This window comes from Lithobates pipiens, unplaced genomic scaffold (genome assembly GCF_037356315.1).
Source record: "Lithobates pipiens isolate NorthernLeopardFrog02 unplaced genomic scaffold, aLitPip1_a1.2 Scaffold_27, whole genome shotgun sequence".
Lineage (NCBI taxonomy): Eukaryota > Metazoa > Chordata > Amphibia > Anura > Ranidae > Lithobates > Lithobates pipiens.
The window spans coordinates 178,841,729-178,861,275 of record NW_027507788.1 but is presented as its reverse complement, the minus strand read 5'-3'; the positions used below and the strand labels follow the sequence as shown (position 1 = coordinate 178,861,275).

The 19,547-nt window shown below is 42.2% G+C and overlaps 1 protein-coding gene across 1 annotated transcript in view; it reads left to right on the top strand.

Moving 5' to 3' along the window:
• The window catches only part of LOC143934385 (nicotinamide N-methyltransferase-like), an 80,948-nt gene extending 61,749 nt beyond the window's left edge, over positions 1–19,199 (top strand). The window contains exon 3 of the mRNA XM_077457954.1: positions 18,673–19,199. Coding sequence (XP_077314080.1) covers positions 18,673–19,096 — 424 coding nt within the window. The 3' untranslated portion in view covers positions 19,097–19,199. The remainder of the gene's footprint in view (positions 1–18,672) is intronic.
• The last annotated feature ends 348 nt before the right edge of the window (positions 19,200–19,547 follow it).

Here is a 19,547-nt window from a genome sequence, read left to right as displayed (position 1 = left end):
CACTGATGACTGATGGCACTGATATGTGGAACTGATGACACGTGACACTGATGTGGCACTGATGACACATGGCACTGATGTGGCACTGATGACACATGGCACTAATGTGGCACTGATGACACATGGCACTATGTGGCACTGGGGACAGGTGGCACTGGGGACAGGTGGCACTGATGACAGGTGGCAGTGGGGGCAGATGGCACTGACAGATGGCACTGACAGGTTTACATACGAGATCATCTCTCATTGGGCACGCCGATCACGCTGTAAACAGCCGCTGTGATTGGCCGTTTACAGCGATCTGTGACTGGCTGTGTCCGGGGGACACGGCCAGCACAGAACTTCCCCGATGCGCACCCGTAGCAGCATGCAGAGGGGAAGTTAAAGGGAGGACATCCAGGGACGCCCTCCCGGCAGTTAGCGTCCGTGCTGCAGCCGTCTTTTGGCTATAGCGTGGGCACAAAGTGGTTAATAAAGATCACATTTTTCAACAACAAAAAAAAACATTGGAAAATCTTTTTGGTCTAGCATCTGTGCTTCGGAAACTCTGAGACTAGATGTTATAGCCATTAAAGATGCTGTTTTCGGGTTTAAGTTCCAAATGTTGTGTAGCTTAGACCCCAAACCAGTCTTGCTGTCTGTCCTAGGTTATTTTCCTTACTGGATTCATAGCAGCCAGGCACGCAGCAATTTTCAGTCTCACCATGCAATAACTAGGCAGAAAGTATTCAGGGTTTATTGCTTGAAGAACTTGGGGTATAGGATGAGCCTTGGGATACTCCAAATCCAGTGTAAACTTTAACAGATGACCAGTGGCGTCCAATTCCATTTAAAGTGACTCGCAGTTACAATTGCCGGCACCCGGCCATTGAAAAAATAAATAAAAGGGCCTCATCCCCAAAACCATGGTTATGGGGATCTGCATGCGGGGGGGGGGGCTTATCAGAATCTGGAAGCCCCCTTTAATAAGGGGGTCCCCCAGATCATCCCCCCGTGTAAAAAATAAAATAAAATAGTGTCCCTCAATGTAAATCCATTGTCAATATCGCCTGCCGATCCAAAAAAAAAAAAATGCTCCTGTCTCCTGGGACAGCCTCCCGCTGAATGCCCGCTCTGTGCTTTGACATTTCTTATATAGGTAAGGGGCGGAGCCATTTGGCTACACCAATCGGTGCTAGATATTTTTAATTTTTTTTATTTATGGAGTAGTCAGTCTTGTAGCCCTGTAAGGTTTGGCCTATCGGTATGCTGCCATGCCAGGCAAAGGAGAGGACTATTGGGCAGGCTGCAAAAATTAGAAATGTATTTAGTCAAAGGTAAGATTGTATTGAAATACAATCACAGTGAATAATCAGTTATGAGAATGAACTTAAAGAGGATGTCCAGCCTCCCCACGAAAATAAAAAGTCAGCAGCTACAAATACTGCAGCTGCTAACTTTTAATACATGGACACTTATCTGTCAAGGGATCCTGCAGTGTCGGATGCAGCTGCCACCATTCCAGGTAAGGAAACCCGGCAGGGAAGCTTTTCGGCTTCACAGCCAGGTGCCTACTGCGCATGTGCAAAGTAGGCTGTGCTTTCTAATTGGTCCAATGGCGGAGGGTGCCCAACTTCCGAGAGACGGGGCCTCTGTTTTTTAGGGTGCTATTATCACACTTTTTGGAGTTATTTTCCCAAAAACAAATAGACATTGCAAGGAAAGTTGTACTTTGCAAGGGAATTTTACCATCCACTTAGCGAATAAGGTGAAGGTCTGCTGACTTCCATCATCCAACCACATGCAAGTAAATTATTTTTTTTTTTTTAATTTGTCTTTGTGCTTGATTGGGTATTCTTTGCAAAGGGAAAAATCACCTCATTCACTAAGCTCTGGGGAAAATGCCATTGCAAAGCGCAACTTTACTTTCAGATTCAACAGTCTATTTGCCTTTAGTAAACCACCCCCATTGACTTACCAGTTCAAGGAACAACAAGCAAACACAAACATGTAATTTCAATGACAATGGCTTGTCCAGAAGCTCTCTAGAGGACTTGATTTAAACATAAAATATTACCTCCTTTTGACTGCAATGTAATTTCATTTCTAAATCCTAGTATAGAACCATCCAGTGTGTGTTACTAGAAGGGAGAGTAGGCAAACTATAGTCTAGCCTAGGGATAAACTCGAGTCGACTGGAAAACTGAAATCCAGAAACCTGGATCTAGATCAGGGTTATTAGAGACCAGGGCTGGATGACTCTTCCTAGAAGCTCTGATGCCCCCACCCTGTTTCTAGAATGTTGGAGAACATTCTGGAAGATAATGGACAGAAGCTAGGAGAGTTTGCCTTGAATATTTAGGGGTCCTTCGCTAATACCCAGGTTGGGGGCCTGGCAGGGAACTAATGAGCCATGCCAGCAAATGAGTTGGGTGGTGCCAAGAACCAAAAAATGTTCTTACAAGCTATCAACATGAACATTGAGGAGGAATAGGATAGTCACTCAGCATCAGCATAGGCAGTCTTGAAGGGATCTCACATTCATAAAAAAAAATATTTGTTTACACCAGCATCAGGTGCTTGGTAGCTGGTGATCCAAGACTGATTTATTTTTTTCAATTCAATCGGCTTTTATTGGTACATTCAATAAAGTATACAGTAAGAACATTATCACAGTAAATGTCAATGAGGGTGACAATAATTACAGCATGAGGCATGGAAGAAGATCACATAAAGGGAGGAGATTGCAATTAGAAATAATAGGGGGTTTACAGTACAGTGCAGGGTAATACGACAGAAAATATGTAAACTTAGCACACATGGCACAGCAAATAATCATCCTTCTAATTGTTCCCACTCCACTGAGAGTGATATTAGGAGCTCAACCATTTTTGTGTGTGTGTATGTATGTATATATATATATATATATACCGTATATACAGTGCCTTGCGAAAGTATTCGGCCCCCTTGAACTTTTCAACCTTTTGCCACATTTCAGGCTTCAAACATAAAGATATCAAATTTAAATTTTTAGATTTTGTAATAGATTCTGTAAATAGATTTTGTTCCACTTCACAATTGTGTCCCACTTGTTGGTGATTCTTCACAAAAAATAAAAATGTTACCGTATATACTCGAGTATAAGCCGAGATTTTCAGCCTCTTTTTTGAGGCTGAAAGTGCCCCCCTCGGCTTATACTCGAGTCATCGCTGTCTGCCTGCTCGATCAGCGTGTCGAGCAGACAGACAGCGGCCATTCTATAATTCAAAAGCCGCGCCTCCGGCTCCGCCTTTGCCTGTGATAGGCGGAACACTGAATTTCCCAGCAGCCTGTGTTCCGCCTATCACGGACATCGTCTCATCCTCGTACTACGGACGAGGATGAGACGATGTCCGTGATAGGCGGAACACAGGCTGCTGGGAAATTGTGTTCCGCCTATCACAGACAGGGAGGCGCGGCATTTGAACAGGGGAATGGGCGCCGACGAAGAGCGGTGATCCTGGGACGGGACCGGACGGAGGCTCGGCTCGGGACGGGACGGGACCGGACGGAGTCTCGGGACGGGACCGGACGGAGGCTCGGGACGGGACCGGACGGAGGCTCGGGACGGGACGGGACCGGACGGAGGCTCGGGACGGGACGGGACCGGACGGAGGCTCGGGACCGGACGGAGGCTCGGGACACAGGTAGGCTGGACACACAAGGCCACACACACACACACACACACACACACACACACACACACACACACACACACATGGATGGACACACACACACACAGGGATGGATGGATGGACACACACACAGGGATGGATGGATGGATGGACACACACACACACAGGGATGGATGGATGGACACACACACACACAGGGATGGATGGATGGATGGACACACACACACACAGGGATGGATGGACACACACACACACACAGGGATGGATGGATGGATGGACACACACACACAGGGATGGACAGGCATATCTCACCCTCGGCTTATACACGAGTCAATAGGTTTCCCAGTTTTTTGGGGGTAAATTGGGGGCCTCGGCTTATACTCGGGTCGGCCTATACTCGAGTATATACGGTATATCTTTTTGTTTGAAGCCTGAAATGTGGCAAAAGGTTGAAAAGTTCAAGGGAGCCGAATACTTTCGCAAGGCACTGTGTGTATATATATATATATATATATATATATATATATATATATATATATATATGTAACCACTTATCCCAAACTTTAACATATTTGGAAGCACAACCTCTATGTAGATAAATTAGTTTCTTGTATTTTAAACCATTGTTTACTTCCATTAGCCACATTTTAAACTCAGGTGGGGTAGGCCTCATCCACTGTTTTGCTATGTTTTTTCTAGCGGAGAATAACGTTTCATTTAGGAATATCTTGATGAATTTGTTGATGTCTGGTTCGGGGTACATGCCTAGTAGGCACGATTTGAGGTTTAATGTGATGGGGGATCCCATAGTGTCGTGCAGGAATTGAACTACTTGTGCCCAAAAGCCCTGCATCTTAGGACAATCCCAGATCAGGTGATGGAATGTGCCCTGAAGCCTAGGTGCACATAGGACAGTTGGCTGTTTGGTACTGTCTATACCTCGACACTCTAGTTGGGGTAAGGTATACCCGATGAGTGATGTATATCTGTGTGAGGCGATCTGACAATTTGGGGGATACCAGTTTGCAATGATCTAGGGCGTCACTCCATTTCTCGTTCAAAAGTTTTTATTTTAGGCGAAGGGAAGATGATGGATGCCCGAGATGCCAGGCGACAGGGGATCTGATGCACATGTTCTGGAGGTGCCCTAAATTGTTCCGTTACTGGTCAGAAGTTATTGCTGATCTGAACGAAACATTTGGAGTGTCGGTTGATGGGAACCCCAGAATGTGCTTATTGGGCCTGAATGAGGGAATAAGAGGGCCGGCCTGTATAAATACAGCAGTAATGAGATGTATGTTCCAGGCAAGGAAGCTAATAGCGCAAAGGTGGCAGGCAAAAAAAACCCCGTCGGTAGCGGAGTGGAGACAACTAATAACAGAGACGATCTGCAAGGAAAAAGTAGTATATGTAAGGAGAGGGAATTTTAGGGAATTTAATAAAATGTGGAAACCATGGTTAGATAAGTTGGGATACACAGTATAAAGATTTGGAGTGAATGGGGACTGGAGGGAGAAAGGAGAGAGAGAGCATGTGGTATAGGTGATAAGAAGTTAGAGGTATAGAGAGTAACACGGTCACTGTTTGTGCACGAGGGGCCCACTGCTTCTTCCTGTTATGTACGTGAAGAGGGGGGGGGGGGGGTGGGGGGGAGAGGGGGAGGGAAATGTCAATGTGGAAAAGGGAGTGTTTAACTGTATAAAGTTTGTGAATGGAAAAATTATTATGAAAATAAATAAAGATGATGTAAAAAAAAAAAAAAAGTTTTTATTTTATGTTAAAATAAATTACATAGAATATAAGACAAATTATTTGATACCAGAAATAAAAGCATATATTGAAGTACAGATGATACAAAGCAAAGAAGAATTTCAAGATATTCTCGTGGGAATGACAATAAATGGCCTTATATATTTTAGAATTTGAAAACATTCTTATAGCTGAGTTTTAAACATTTTAATCCCAAGAAAATATAAATATGTCTAAAAGAAAATATATGATTTTAAAGTTTTGACCATAACTTCTAAAGTATGTTTATAGTAAGTATTATATAGTAAGGGAAGAACATAAAAGGTATATAGGAGGGGAAGGGGAGGGAATAATTCTCCGGAGGAGGTTTTATATATCAGCTAATGTTGTAATTCTATAAAAAATCTTAATCACCATAACAATAAAACTCGGTTATCAATATTATCTGACGTATACTATTTAATCCAGGGTTTCCATATATCAAACTTTGTCATCTGGTTTTTATCTATAGCGTCCATTTTAGCATGGATGAAAGACTGATTCATTCTACGTTTGGTTTCTGCAATATTCACCACATCTGTTTTCCACGCATTGGCTATAGTCTGCTTTGCAGCTCTCAGGAGTGTAAGAACTAATTTGAATTGTTTCTGATTCAGAAAGACTGGTTTTAAATTAAGGAGAGCTATAATTGGGTCTGGAAAAATTGGATGATCAAAAAATGTTGTAATTATCAGAAAGATCTTTTTCCAAAATGATTGTACAATTGGGCAATGCCACCAGGTTTGTATATAGGTACCTTTTTCTGGACAGCCACGAAAGCAGAGGCCAGTGTTGTCTGTTGAGAATTTGGCAATTCTCGCAGGAACCAAATACCAGCGTGTGAGAACTTTATATGATGATTCAGACACCAATACATTTATAGAGGAAGATTTTGTGAAAGACCATATGTTGGACCAAGACCTAGAATCGATCGTACAATCCAAATCTTTTTCCCACTTGGCCACATATTTAGGTATAACAGTATTAGAATTAGATATCAATTGTGTATACAATGATGTAATACGACCTTTAGCATGTGGTTCCTTGAGACAAAATCTTTCAAATTGAGAAATATTATGTAAGTTTACATTTAAATTGAGAAGAGGAGTATAAAAAATTTTGATTTGGAGATATCTGAATATTTCTGATTGTGGAAGCTTATATAATTCACATAGATCTGTAAAAGATTTTATTGATGTAGTTGAAGTTAAATTATATAGACAAGTGATACCAGCCTTTAAAGGTTTTGGGATATTTCCAGGCTGGGTAAAAAGTAGGATTCTTGTGGAAAGATAATAGCGGATTTCAGGGCTGGACTGGGAAAGAAATTTGGCCCTGGACTTCATCCAGACCGGCCCACTTAGATTTTGAGTGTCCCATCAGCACCTCCTTACATCAGAGTGTCCCATTACCAGCCCCCTTACAACAGAGTGTCCCATCAGCACCCCCTTACATCAGAGTGTCCCATCAGCACCCCCTTACATAAGAGTGTCCCATTACCAGCCCCCTTACATCAGAGTGTCCCATCAGCAGCCCCTTATATCACAGTGTCCCATCAGCACCCCCCTTACATCAGAGTATCCCATCAGCAGCCCCCTTACATCAGAGTGTCCCATCAGCAGCCCCCTTACATCAGAGTGTCCCATCAGCATCCCCCTTACATCAGAGTGTCCCATCAGCAGCCCCCTTACATCAGAGTGTCCCATCAGCAGCCCCCTTACATCAGAGTGTCCCATCACTAGCCCCCTTACATCAGCCACCGGCCCACCAGGAAACTCCCTGTAGTCCCGATGGCCAGTACATGCCTGGCGGATTTTGTGGAGATTGCAGACCATGTGAATTTCTATACCTATCCCATATAGATAGAGAGTGCTTAGAAATGGGGTTATTTATAGACTTACGATCCGCAGGTTGTAACCATAATATATTGTTTATAGGAAGAGGATCACAGTCTACAGCTTCAATGAGGACCCATAAAGGAATCTCTGTAGAAGAGTGATATTTTGTTAATTGAGATAATTGAGCTGCCTTATAATATATGTTAAAGTCTGGAAATCCCAAACCACCCAAAGCTTTGGGGAGAACAAGTGTTTTTTGTGAAGTCTGGGTTTTATTTTCCCCCAAGTAAATTTTGTTACTTTTTGTTGAATCAGCCTAAGAAAATATGCAGGAATATGAATCGGGAGAGTTCTGAATAAATATAAAAAATTCGGAAGAACAGACATTTTTATGATATTGATTTTCCCAAACCATGATATCGGCATTGATGACCAATTAGATAATGACCTTGTAATATTTTTTAATAGAGCTGGGTAATTAGCTGCAAATAAATCGGAGGGGTTAGGAGTAAACTGCACACCCAGATATGGGAGGTTATGATCTACCCACTTAAAGGGTAGTAAATTTTGTAAAGATTGTTTATCTTTCTCGATAAATGAAATGTTTAATACTGAAGATTTTTGAATATTGATCTTAAGGCCCGAAATAAATGAGAATTCTTGTAGTACAACCATAAGATTTGGGGCCAAAACATGTGGAGAAGATAGAAAAAGGAGAATATCGTCTGCGAATAAACAGAGCTTATGATGAAAGCCACCCATTTCAATACCTGTTATAGTGGGTTCCATCCTAATTCTTTGTGCTAAAGGTTCAATGAGTAAAGCAAATAATAATGGCGAAAGTGGACATCCTTGACGAGTCCCCCTCAGTATATTAAACTTGTCTGATTTGTACCCTGCATATCTGATATAAGCTTTGGGATCTTGATACAAATTAGAGATCCATCGTAAAAAATGATGGCCGAATCCCCATTTGGAAAGGGTATAGTTCATACATGACCATGATACTGTGTCAAAAGCTTTCATGATATCTAAAGAAAGAAAACAAATGGGAATACGTCTTTTTTTAGCGGCATGTGACAGGAGTGTTGCACGTCTAATATTATCTCCTGCTTGACGTAATGGAATGAAGCCCACTTGATCACGATGTATAAGATTGCCTATAATAGTATTTAATCTGTTAGCTAGAAATTTGGCTAAAATTTTTATGTCCAAATTTAGTAACGAAATAGGGCGATAATTAGACCATATTGAATCGTCTGTGTGAGGTTTAGGGAGCATACAGATAATTGCAGTTAGGGCCGGTTCACACAGCAATGCGCGGCGAGGCGTCTCCGACTTGCCTCGCCGCGACCTGCACGGACCTCAGCGGCGACTTGCAGAGGACTTCTGTATAGAAGTCAATGCAAGTCGCCCCCGAAGTCGCCCCAAAGTAGTACAGGAACCTTTTTTCTGAGTCGGAGCGACTCGAGTCGCTCCTCTCAGAACGGTTCCATTGTACAGAATGGGGGCGACTTGCGGGAGCGAGGCGAGGCGAGCCGTGTCGCCTCGCCTCGCGTCGCAGTGTGAACCGGCCCTTAGGGTTTCTCTTCTAAAAGAATGACCTTCCAAAAAGGAATTAAAAGTGTTTGTCAAGACTGGAGATAGGGTGTCTACAAACGTTTTGTAATACAACGCAGAAAAACCATCAGGACCTGGCCTTTTATTTAGTTTCAGATTTTTGATAACTTCAGATACCTCTATAATTGACACTGGTTCCTCCATCATTTCCATTTGTGTTTTAGATAGTGTCGGTAGAGATATATGAGAGAAAAAATCATTCGCTCTAGAAGGGTCCAACTCATTATTAGAAGAGTATACATTTTTTAATTGTGTTTTGAATTTTTGTAATATTTTTAAAGGATTATTTGTGTATACCCCCCTAGAGATTTTCAGACGTATCGGTTTTGTTGGGTTCTGGCAGGATTTTAATGCTCTGGCTAATAGTGTGTGAGGTTTATTCGCATTGATATAGAAATTGTGTTGTGACCTCTTGATGGTTTTATCCGCTGCTTCAGTAAGGAATAGATCAAATTCCAATTTAGCTTTGTCAAGATTTATTTTAGATAAAGAAGGAGGGTTATTTTGGAATTCTGTGTGACATTTATTGAAATTTGTTTCTAAAGTCTGACAAAGGATTTTCCGCTCTCTGTTGAATATGTTTGCTTGCTGTAGACATATGCCATGGAGAACAGGTTTGTAGTCGGATAGATGTCAGGTGTGGAGTTATATTTTATATAATCTTTGAGCACAATTTCAATATTATTTTTATAAGCTGGATTTTTGAGTAGGAAATCTCTTAATATCCATTTTGGATCTTTTTTTTTTTTTTTTTTTGGAATTATAGAGGCAACAGTAATGTAAAGTGCACTATGGTCGGACCATGGGATGGGAATAATTTTTGTAGATATTATTTCTGGAATTAGCCCTATGGACATAAATATATGGTCTATCCTAGAGAATGAGCGATGAGGGAACGAGTAATGTGTGTATTGTCTCTTGGTTGGATTCAATTCTCTCCAAGTATCTACTAGGTCAGTGATGGCGAACCTTGGCACCCCAGATGTTTTGGGACTACATTTCCCATGATGCTCCACTACACTGCAGAGTGCATGAGCATCATGGGAAATGTAGTTCCAAAACATCTGGGGTGCCAAGGTTCGCCATCACTGTACTAGGTTATGTTTTGTAATTAGTTTTGATAAGAGTTGTTTGTCTGCTGTATGTGACTGTGGGATTGGTGATTTATCCAAAAATGGAAATATGGTCTGATTAGAATCTCCACATAGAATTATAGTAACTATTTTGTGGTGTTCTATAGTTTGAAATAAATGAAAAAGAAAAGAAATAGGATTTTTGTTAGGAGCGTAGTATGATGTAATGGTGATAGCGGTATCAAGTAGGTGTCCTTTAAGAATCAAGTGACCTTCTGGATCCTTGATTTCCTTCATTAGTGAAAATGGTGTATTGCGATGGAAAGCTATAAGCACGCCTTGTTTTTTAGAGAAGGCCGAAACTGTGTATACTTGGGGGTAGTCTTTACTGAAAAATTTGGGAGAGGATTGTGACGCAAAATGAGTCTCTTGGAGGCAAACTATATGTTAGAACGTGTGTTATATAAGAAATTATTTGTCTCCAGAGTATAGGGGTGGAGGGAGGGAGGGGAAAGGAGATAATGACTGAAAAAGCAAATACAATTAACATACAATATTGAAATATATCTTAACATATCTATGTTCTTAATGTGTCCGTTGGGAGGAGAAAAAATTTCCCTCCAAGGGTACATGAGCCACTGTCAACTGCCCGGTGTACACCGAGCTGCTGAGGGTAGCAAGAGAGGGTGCAAGGAACTTCCCTGCAGAACAATCCTATAAGAGCCAATCATATAATTTCATTTTTCAAGCAAAAAATAAAAATGTAAGATTAAGGCAACCTCAAAGACAAAGAAGAGAAGAGAGAGGGAAAAAAAAAAAACAGTTATAATAAGGTGCCTAAATTATTAGGAACATTTCTTAAATAAGATTATGATGAAAATATTGATTGGAAGTCAGAGAAAAAACTTGGCAGTAGCCATTCTGTTGAAAAGGCAAGATAGTAGCCTCAGTACAAGTATTTATCAGCCCATAGTGGTAGATTATGTCATTTCGCTGTAATATTTGCAGTAGTGGTTTCAGGGTTCTTCTTTTGTTGATTGTAATTTGTGAGAGGTCTGTGAATAATTGATATTTTTGACCCTGGAAAATTAGGGGATCTTTATTTCTAGCTGTATTTAGCAGTAGTTCCTTAGTGCGGTAGAAATGCAATTTTGCGATAATGTCACAGGGAGGACCATCTGTTTTCTTTGGTGCTAGGGCTCTATGAACCCAAGACGCTCTAGTGGGATAGCTGGTTGTAATTCTTGAAAAAGTGCAGTAATAGCACTGTTTAGCCACTTGCTTACTGGGCACTTAAACACCCTTCTGCCCAGACCAATTTTCAGCTTTCAGTGCTCTCACACTTTGAATGACAATTACTCAGTCATGCAACACTGTACCCAAATGAATTTTTTGTCCTTTTTTTCCCACAAATAGAGCTTTCTTTTGGTGGTATTTTATCACCTCTGGGGTTTTTATTTTTTGCGCTATAAATGAAAAAAGACCGAAAATTTTGAAAAAAAACGCATATTTCTTTGTTTCTGTGACAGAATTATGCAAATTATAAATTTTTCTTCATAAATTTTGGCCACAATTTATACTGCTAGATATCTTTGGTAAAAATAACCCAAATTAGTGGATATTATTTGGTCTTTGTGAAAGTTAGAGAGTCTACAAGCTGTGGTGCGAATCGCACAAAATTGATCACATCTGATGTACTGGTGGACTATCTCGCTTCTTGTGACCCGAACAAGTCAGGAAAGTACAAATACCCCCCAAATGACCCCTTTTTGGAAAGTAGACATTCCAAGGTATTTAGTAAGAGGCATAGTGAGCTTTTTGATGTTGTCATATTTTTCCCACAATTCTTTGCAAAATTAAGATTTTTCATTTTTTTTTTCTCCACAAAATTGTCAATGTAATAGGTTATTTCTCTCACATGGCATGTGTATACCACAAATGACACCCCCCAAAAAATTCTTCTACTCCTGAGTATTACAATACCACATGTGTGGGACTTTTTCACAGCCTGGCCACATAGAGAGGCCCAACATGCAGGTAGCGCCATCATGTGTTCTAGGAACATAAATTACACATCTAACTTGTTGACTATTTATTACACTTTTGAAGCACCAGGACAATGACACGTGACACTGATGACAGATGGCACTGATACGTGGCAATGATGACACTTATACGTGGCACTGATGACACGTGGCACTGATGACAGATGGCACTAATATGTGGCACTGATGACAGATGGCACTAATATGTGGCACTGATGACACGTGGCACTGATGACAGATGGCACTAATATGTGGCACTAATACGTGCCACCGATGACAGATGGCACTAATACATGGCACCGATGACGCATGACACTGATGACAGATGGCACTGATAAGTGGCATTGGTGACACTGACAACAGATGGCACGTGACACTGACAGGTGGCACTGATGACAAATGGCACTGATACGTGGCACTGATGACAGATGGCACTAATACGTGGCACTGATGACAGATGACACTATGTGGCACTGATGACACGTGGCACTGATGACAGATGGCACTTATACGTGGCACTGATGACAGATGGCACTGGTGACAAATGGCACTGACAACAGGTGGCACTGGGGGCAGGTGGCACTGGGGGCAGGTAGCACTGGGGTGGATGGCACTGGGGGCAGGTAGCACTGGGGTGGATGGCACTGGGGCGGATGGCACTGGGGCAGGATGGCACTGCTGGGGAAGGATGGATGGATGGCACTGCTGGGGGAGGATGAATGGCACTGCTGGGGGAGGATGGCAATTTTTTTTTTTTACAAAGCGAAGCAGAACGGCTGCCGCTGCAGCCGTTCATCTCTCCCCTCTCACACTCTGTGTGAGGAGGGAGAGCGGCGCTGAGAGATGATCTCATATGTTTACATATGAGATCATCTCCCATTGGACACGCCGATCACGCTGTAAACGGCCGCTGTGATTGGCCGTTTACAGCGATCTGTGTTTGCCTGTCCCCGGGGGACACGGCGAACACAGAACTTCCGCGATGTGCGCCCGCGGCGGCACGCATTGCGGAAGTAAACAATAGGACGTCCAGAGACGGCCACCCGGACGAACGCTCCTGTTCTACGGCCGTCATTCGGCTATAGGGCGGGCGCGAGGTGGTTAAATCAGTCACAGATTCGGGTATTCCTCTAATACGTATATTGGAGCGTCTTGCACGATTTTCAAAATCCTCCAATTTGGATTGTAATATGTCATTTTCCTCTTTAAGAAAATAAATTTCTGAGGCATGTTAGATGTATAATTTTCCAGATCGTCTGCTCTAATTTCCAATTCTGATGTACGCTGACCAAGTACTCTAATTTCTTTAGTAAGGTTTGTGGTGATGGTATCTGCAGTGGATTTTTGTGATTTTTGAAGCAGATTTTCTATTTGTTTCAGCGTTACAGGAGGGGATAAGTCTTTTTGTGTGGAAAGTTCTAAATTCTCCAGAACTGACATATTTTTCTCAGGTATTTGGTTAGAGAGACTATGTGCCTTTAATGAGAGAACATCTTTATGTAAAGCAGCAGAAGGGGCTGTCTGTTTGTTCTCCTCACTGTGCCTCCCCTCAGAGGGGGAGGGTTTCAGTGCCATACTGCTGTATGTGTGAGGCGGCGCTTTCTTGTTAATTTTCTGCCTCATGAGTCTCCTCTGACCTCCCCCCCGAATGTCACCTATGTAAGGTAGGGATATTTATCTACCGTTTGCTATGATATATGTGCGGAGGGTCAAGTTACCTCTGCCGTTATATGGCTCCGTTGTCCTGCTGAGAATAGAGCTCTAAGCCAGCATTACCACTTTGCTCGGCTCCGCCTTCTCCCTCCCACTCCATTTCTCATCCTCGCGTTCCCCAACATTTTCCTCCCACCTACCCTTTAGTGCATAGGCTGACCTGCTCACCGAGGGCACGAGTAACATATTGTAGAATGTAGATATCAGTTTTTTGGAGTCCGAGCTACATATTACGGCCACAAAGGGCTTCACTTCTTCAAGTGGGGTAAAACCTGCTGAGAATTGCGTTCTAAAAGTGTGACGGAGCTGAAGATAACGGAAAAATAGTGAGGCTGGGAGTCCACATTCGTCTCTTACCATACCGAGTTTTAGATTACTGTTGGAGGTCAAGTGGCATAGGTAGTATACGCCCCTGGATCTCCATAGTTCAGAGTCTGGTAGGGAGCAAAACTCTGGCAAGTCAAGAATAAACCAAAGGGGAGTGTGTTCATGCAGTGCTGGTGATTGCATTTTGGTCTTCATTATGTCCCAGATACATCTGTAGTGGTGTAATAAAGACGTTGTGTCTTTGGATACGTTGAGATTTTGCATTCGACCGATAATGGTTACAAATAGTGGGACCACTTGGGGCAAAGGAAGGTTAAAAATCTTGCTCTATCAGATATCTCAATATGGAACCGTTGGGATAGTTGTGCTGCCATATAATAGATATTGAGGTCTGAGGTCGGGTAGTGCTGTCCCTCCCAAATCAGTAGGATTCTTCATTTTGTGCAATGAAAGTTTATGCCTACTTTTCCCCCATATGAATGTTTTAAGGATAATATCCATCGCCTTGAAGTGCCAAAGCACCAGATATACCAGGTAGTGCCAGAGTATACAGTGCCTTGCGAAAGTATTCGGCCCCCTTGAACTTTTCAACCTTTTGCCACATTTCAGGCTTCAAACATAAAGATATAAAATTTATATTTTTTGTGAAGAATTACCAACAAGTGGGACACAATTGTGAAGTGGAACGAAATCTATTGGATTTTTGAAACTTTTTTAACTAATAAAAAAATGAAAAGTGGGGCGTGCAAAATTATTCGGCCCCCTTGTGTTAATACTTTGTAGAGCCACCTTTTGCTGCGATTACAGCTGCAAGTCGCTTGGGGTATGTCTCTATCAGTTTTGCACATCGAGAGACTGACATTCTTGCCCATTCTTCCTTGCAAAACAGCTCGAGCTCAGTGAGGTTGGATGGAGAGCGTTTGTGAACAGCAGTTTTCAGCTCTTTCCACAGATTCTCGATTGGATTCAGTTCTGGACTTTGACTTGGCCATTCTAACACCTGGATACGTTTATTTGTGAACCATTCCTTTGTAGATTTTGCTGTATGTTTGGGATCATTGTCTTGTTGGAAGATAAATCTCCGTCCCAGTTTCAGGTCTTTTGCAGACTCCAACAGGTTTTCATCCAGAATGGTCCTGTATTTGGCTGCATCCATCTTCCCCTCAATTTTAACCATCTTCCCTGTCCCTGCTGAAGAAAAGCAGGCCCAAACCATGATGCTGCCACCACCATGTTTGACAGTGGGGATGGTGTGTTGAGGGTGATGAGCTGTGTTGCTTTTACGCCAAACATATCGTTTTGCATTGTGGGCAAAAAGTTCGATTTTGGTTTCATCTGACCAGAGCACCTTCTTCCACATGTTTGGTGTGTCTCCCAGGTGGCTTGTGGCAAACTTTAGAGGAGACTTTTTATGGATATCTTTGAGAAATGGCTTTCTTCTTGCCACTCTTCCATAAAGGCCAGATTTGTGCAGTGTACGACTGATTTTTGTCCTATGGACAGACACTCCCACCTCAGCTGTAGTTCATCCAGAGTGATCAGGGGCCTCTTGGCTGCATCTCTGATCAGTCTTCTCCTTGTCTGAGCTGAAAGTTTAGAGGGACGGCCAGGTCTTGGTAGATTTGCAGTGGTCTGATACTCCTTCCATTTCAAAATTATCACTTGCACAGTGCTCCTTGGGATGTTTAAAGCTTGGGAAATCTTTTTGTATCCAAATCCGGCTTTAAACTTCTCCACAACAGTATTACGGACCTGCCTGGTGTGTTCCTTGGTCTTCATGATGCTCTCTGCGCTTTCAACAGAACCCTGAGACTATCACAGAGCAGGTGCATTTATACAGAGACTTGATTACACACAGGTGGATTCTATTTATCACCATCAGTCATTTAGGACAACATTGGATCATTCAGAGATCCTCGCTGAACTTCTGGAGTGAGTTTCCTGCACTGAAAGTAAAGGGGCCGAATTATTTTGCACGCACCACTTTTCAGTTTTTTATTTGCTAAAAAAGTTTAAATTATCCAATAGATTTCATTCCACTTCACAATTGTGTCCCACTTGTTGGTGATTCTTCACAAAAAATTAAAATTTTATATCTTTATGTTTGAAGCCTGAAATGTGGCAAAAGATTGAAAAGTTCAAGGGGGCCGAATACTTTCGCAAGGCACTGTATATACGATTTTGAGTAACAACAACATTTTAACAAGGTTGATGCGCCCCATGACTCCCAGCGGCAATCTGGTCTAAATTTGAGTCTTGTGCTTGAGTATATCAAAAAGAGGTTGTACATTTAGTCTGACAAAGTCCGTTGGTGTCCTTGTAATGTGTATAGCCAGATATTTAATACGATCGACTCTTTGTAGAGGTAGTTGAGCATGTACCTGGGTCTCTGGGAAGGGATCTAATGGGAGTATTTGTGCTTTGTCCCAATTAATTTTTACTCCTGAGAAGGAGCCAAATCGTTATATAGTGGCTAAGGAATTTTGGAGTGCGTCTGTCGATCAGTCAATATTTAGCAGTGTGTCATCGGCGTAGGTGCTGACTGTCTCTGTTATGGGCCCTATGCGGAGTCCCGCTATGTCTGGGTTGGATCGCAGGGACACTAATAAAGGTTCTGCTGCCAATGCGTATAACAAAGGGGAGAGGGGACACCCCTGGCGTGTGCCTCTGGTAAGGGGAAACTGTCCGGATGCCCAGCCATTAGCTATAACCCTGGCCACCGGGCTCTGGTATAGCAACTGAACCCACTTTATGAACCTAGGTACTATACTAAACCATTCCAAGCATTCCCATAGGTAGGTCCATACAACGGAATCAAATGCCTTTGCTGTGTCCAGCGCAACTACCATTATAGTGCCTGTATTGTCATGTTGCGTCTGCAGATTAATGAAAAGTCTCCTCATATTAAAGGAGGTATTCCTTCCTGGCATGAAACCTGCTTGGTCATTATGTATGAGGGAAAGAATAACCGTGATGAGGCGGGTAGCCAGGATGTTTGCAAGGACCTTGACATCAACTTGCAATAGGGATATTAGGCGATATGATTCTAGACAGTGTGGGTCCTTACCAGGTTTGGGGATTAATACTATTGTGGCTTCATGCATTGAGGCGGGCATAATGGAGGTCTTGAATATGTGGTTGTATAGTTTGTGGAGTCTAGGGACTAGAAACTTGGAGTATGTCAAATAAAGTTCCACCGGGAGTCCATTGGAACCTGGTGATTTGGAGCAGGGGAAGGCCGATATGGCTTCAGCTATTTCCAGACCCCCTTACCATTTCAAATAGGGGGGCCGGGATCTGGGTGTCCCCTTGTTAAAGGGAGCTTCCAGATTCTGATAAGCCTCCACCCGCAGACCCCCACAACCCTGACCCTTGTCCTCATCAACATGGTGACAAGGTGCTTTGAGGGGTCACGGACCCCCAAAGCATCCTCCCCAATGTTGAGGACATGTGGCCTGGTATGGTTCAGGAGGTGGGGCGTGCTCTAGTCCCCCCTCTTTTCCTGCGGCCTGCCAGGTTGCGTGCTCGGATAAAGGGTCTGGTATGGATTTTTAGGGGGAACTCCACGCCTTTTTTTTTTTTGACGCGGGGTTCCCCTTAATATCCATACCAGACCTGAAGGGCCTGGTAATTGAATTTAGGGGAACCTCACGCTTTCTTTTTTTTTAAATCAATGACTGTTCTCTGTATTACGGGGAGCCGACAATTCATTATAGCCGTGAGTGATTTTAAATGACCTTTTTTCCTGCAGAAATGACACTTTGTGCAGGGACAGTTCTAAGCACAGGAAACATGCACCTCTTTACAGACATATTATAGACACCCCCTAGGTACAAAGTTTAAAGGAATATTACACTTTTATTGTTTCACTTTAAGCATTATTAAAATCACAGCTGCCGAAAAAACTGCAGTTTTTAAAACTTTTTTTTTTGCATTGATACACATCCCCTGGGGCTGGACCCAGCTCCCCAAACACTTTTTAGGCCAATAACGTGCATATTAGCCTTTAAAATTAGCACTTTAGATTTCTCCCATAGACTTGTACAGGGTGTTCCGCGACTTTTCGAATTTGCCACGAACACCTCAAGTTGTTCACTGTTTGCCGAACAGGCAATGTTCAAGTCGAACATGAGTTTTACTCAAACTCGAATCTCATCCCTACTGGGTACCATCATCAGAGCCTTTAAAATGCTGCGTATCCTTCTGCAGCATGTGCCCAACACTGTGGTCAAATAGTTCGGGGGACTCCTTAGGGCATGATGGTGGGGTTAGGGAAGGAGTGACTTTGCCCAGGGGACCCATGATGCTATTATGACCCTGCCTCTACCCCATCCAAGTTATCATCCCCTAATAAAACAACAAAAACGCAAGCCAAAGGTCTGATCACTATGTCTGGATTCAAGAAGGAAATGCTGTGTGACTGGTTGTGCAGTAGTGGGGTACCCAGCTATTAGCAAATCCTACGGGGGTAAAACTACACTAGTATGACAAATTTATTTTAACTTGTCAAATTACATTCTAACTGAATTTTGGCAGAATTTCTTATCACACCACATCACTGTATATTGAAATATTTCCTATAATGTCCATATTATGTTTTTTTTTTTTTTTTCAGAGATCAACTTCAGGAGAAAGAAATGCGCCTAAGGTGGTCCATCAAGCAGATTTTGAAATGTGATTTTGAACAGGAAAACATAACTTCCCCGGTGCTACTACCACTTGCTGATTGTATTATCAGTATGTGGATACTGGAAGTTATCAGTAAAAATGAAGATGAATACATGAAGAATCTGGAGAAGACAATAAAGCTGCTAAAACCCGGAGGCCAACTGTTACTTATTGCGGGAATAGATACAACTTACTGGTTTGCTGGAGCAGAACGGTTCCATTGTTTTAAATTTAATGAGGAGTTTGTGAAAAACGCCTTTGGTAAGGTGGGTTTAGCCATTGATTACTATGCAGTGCAGAGGAGACGCAATGTCATCGATCTCACTGATTATAAAGCTATGCTATTCATTGTAGGATGCAAAGGGGAGTAGATGATTGGAGCCAAATAGAGCCAAATAGAATTATGTAATGACCTACTAATGGCAGTCAGAAATCACAGCAGTTGCACTAAAGTAAGCAATGTTATTTTGCATTAATCTGTTTTAAATTGTGTTAACAAACATCACTATCTTAATAAAGGTCATTCAGAATATAAATGTGTGTTGACTTGTCTTGGAGCAATATTGTAAATATTTTATGTATACAACATATCTTTTTTATCTATTTATTGATAACCAACGCATTTCCGAACATTTGCTGTGTGCCTTTCATCAGAATATGGATAAAGATTATATAAAAATACAGTGTATGGACAATATATTAGAAAACAAAAAAATAACATTATCAGGTACAATACCTAAACATTATTAAAAATTTGTGAGGAGAAAAAATATAGAAGAGATTAAATTGATAAGTTTTGTACAGGACGGCAGGGATAGGTCC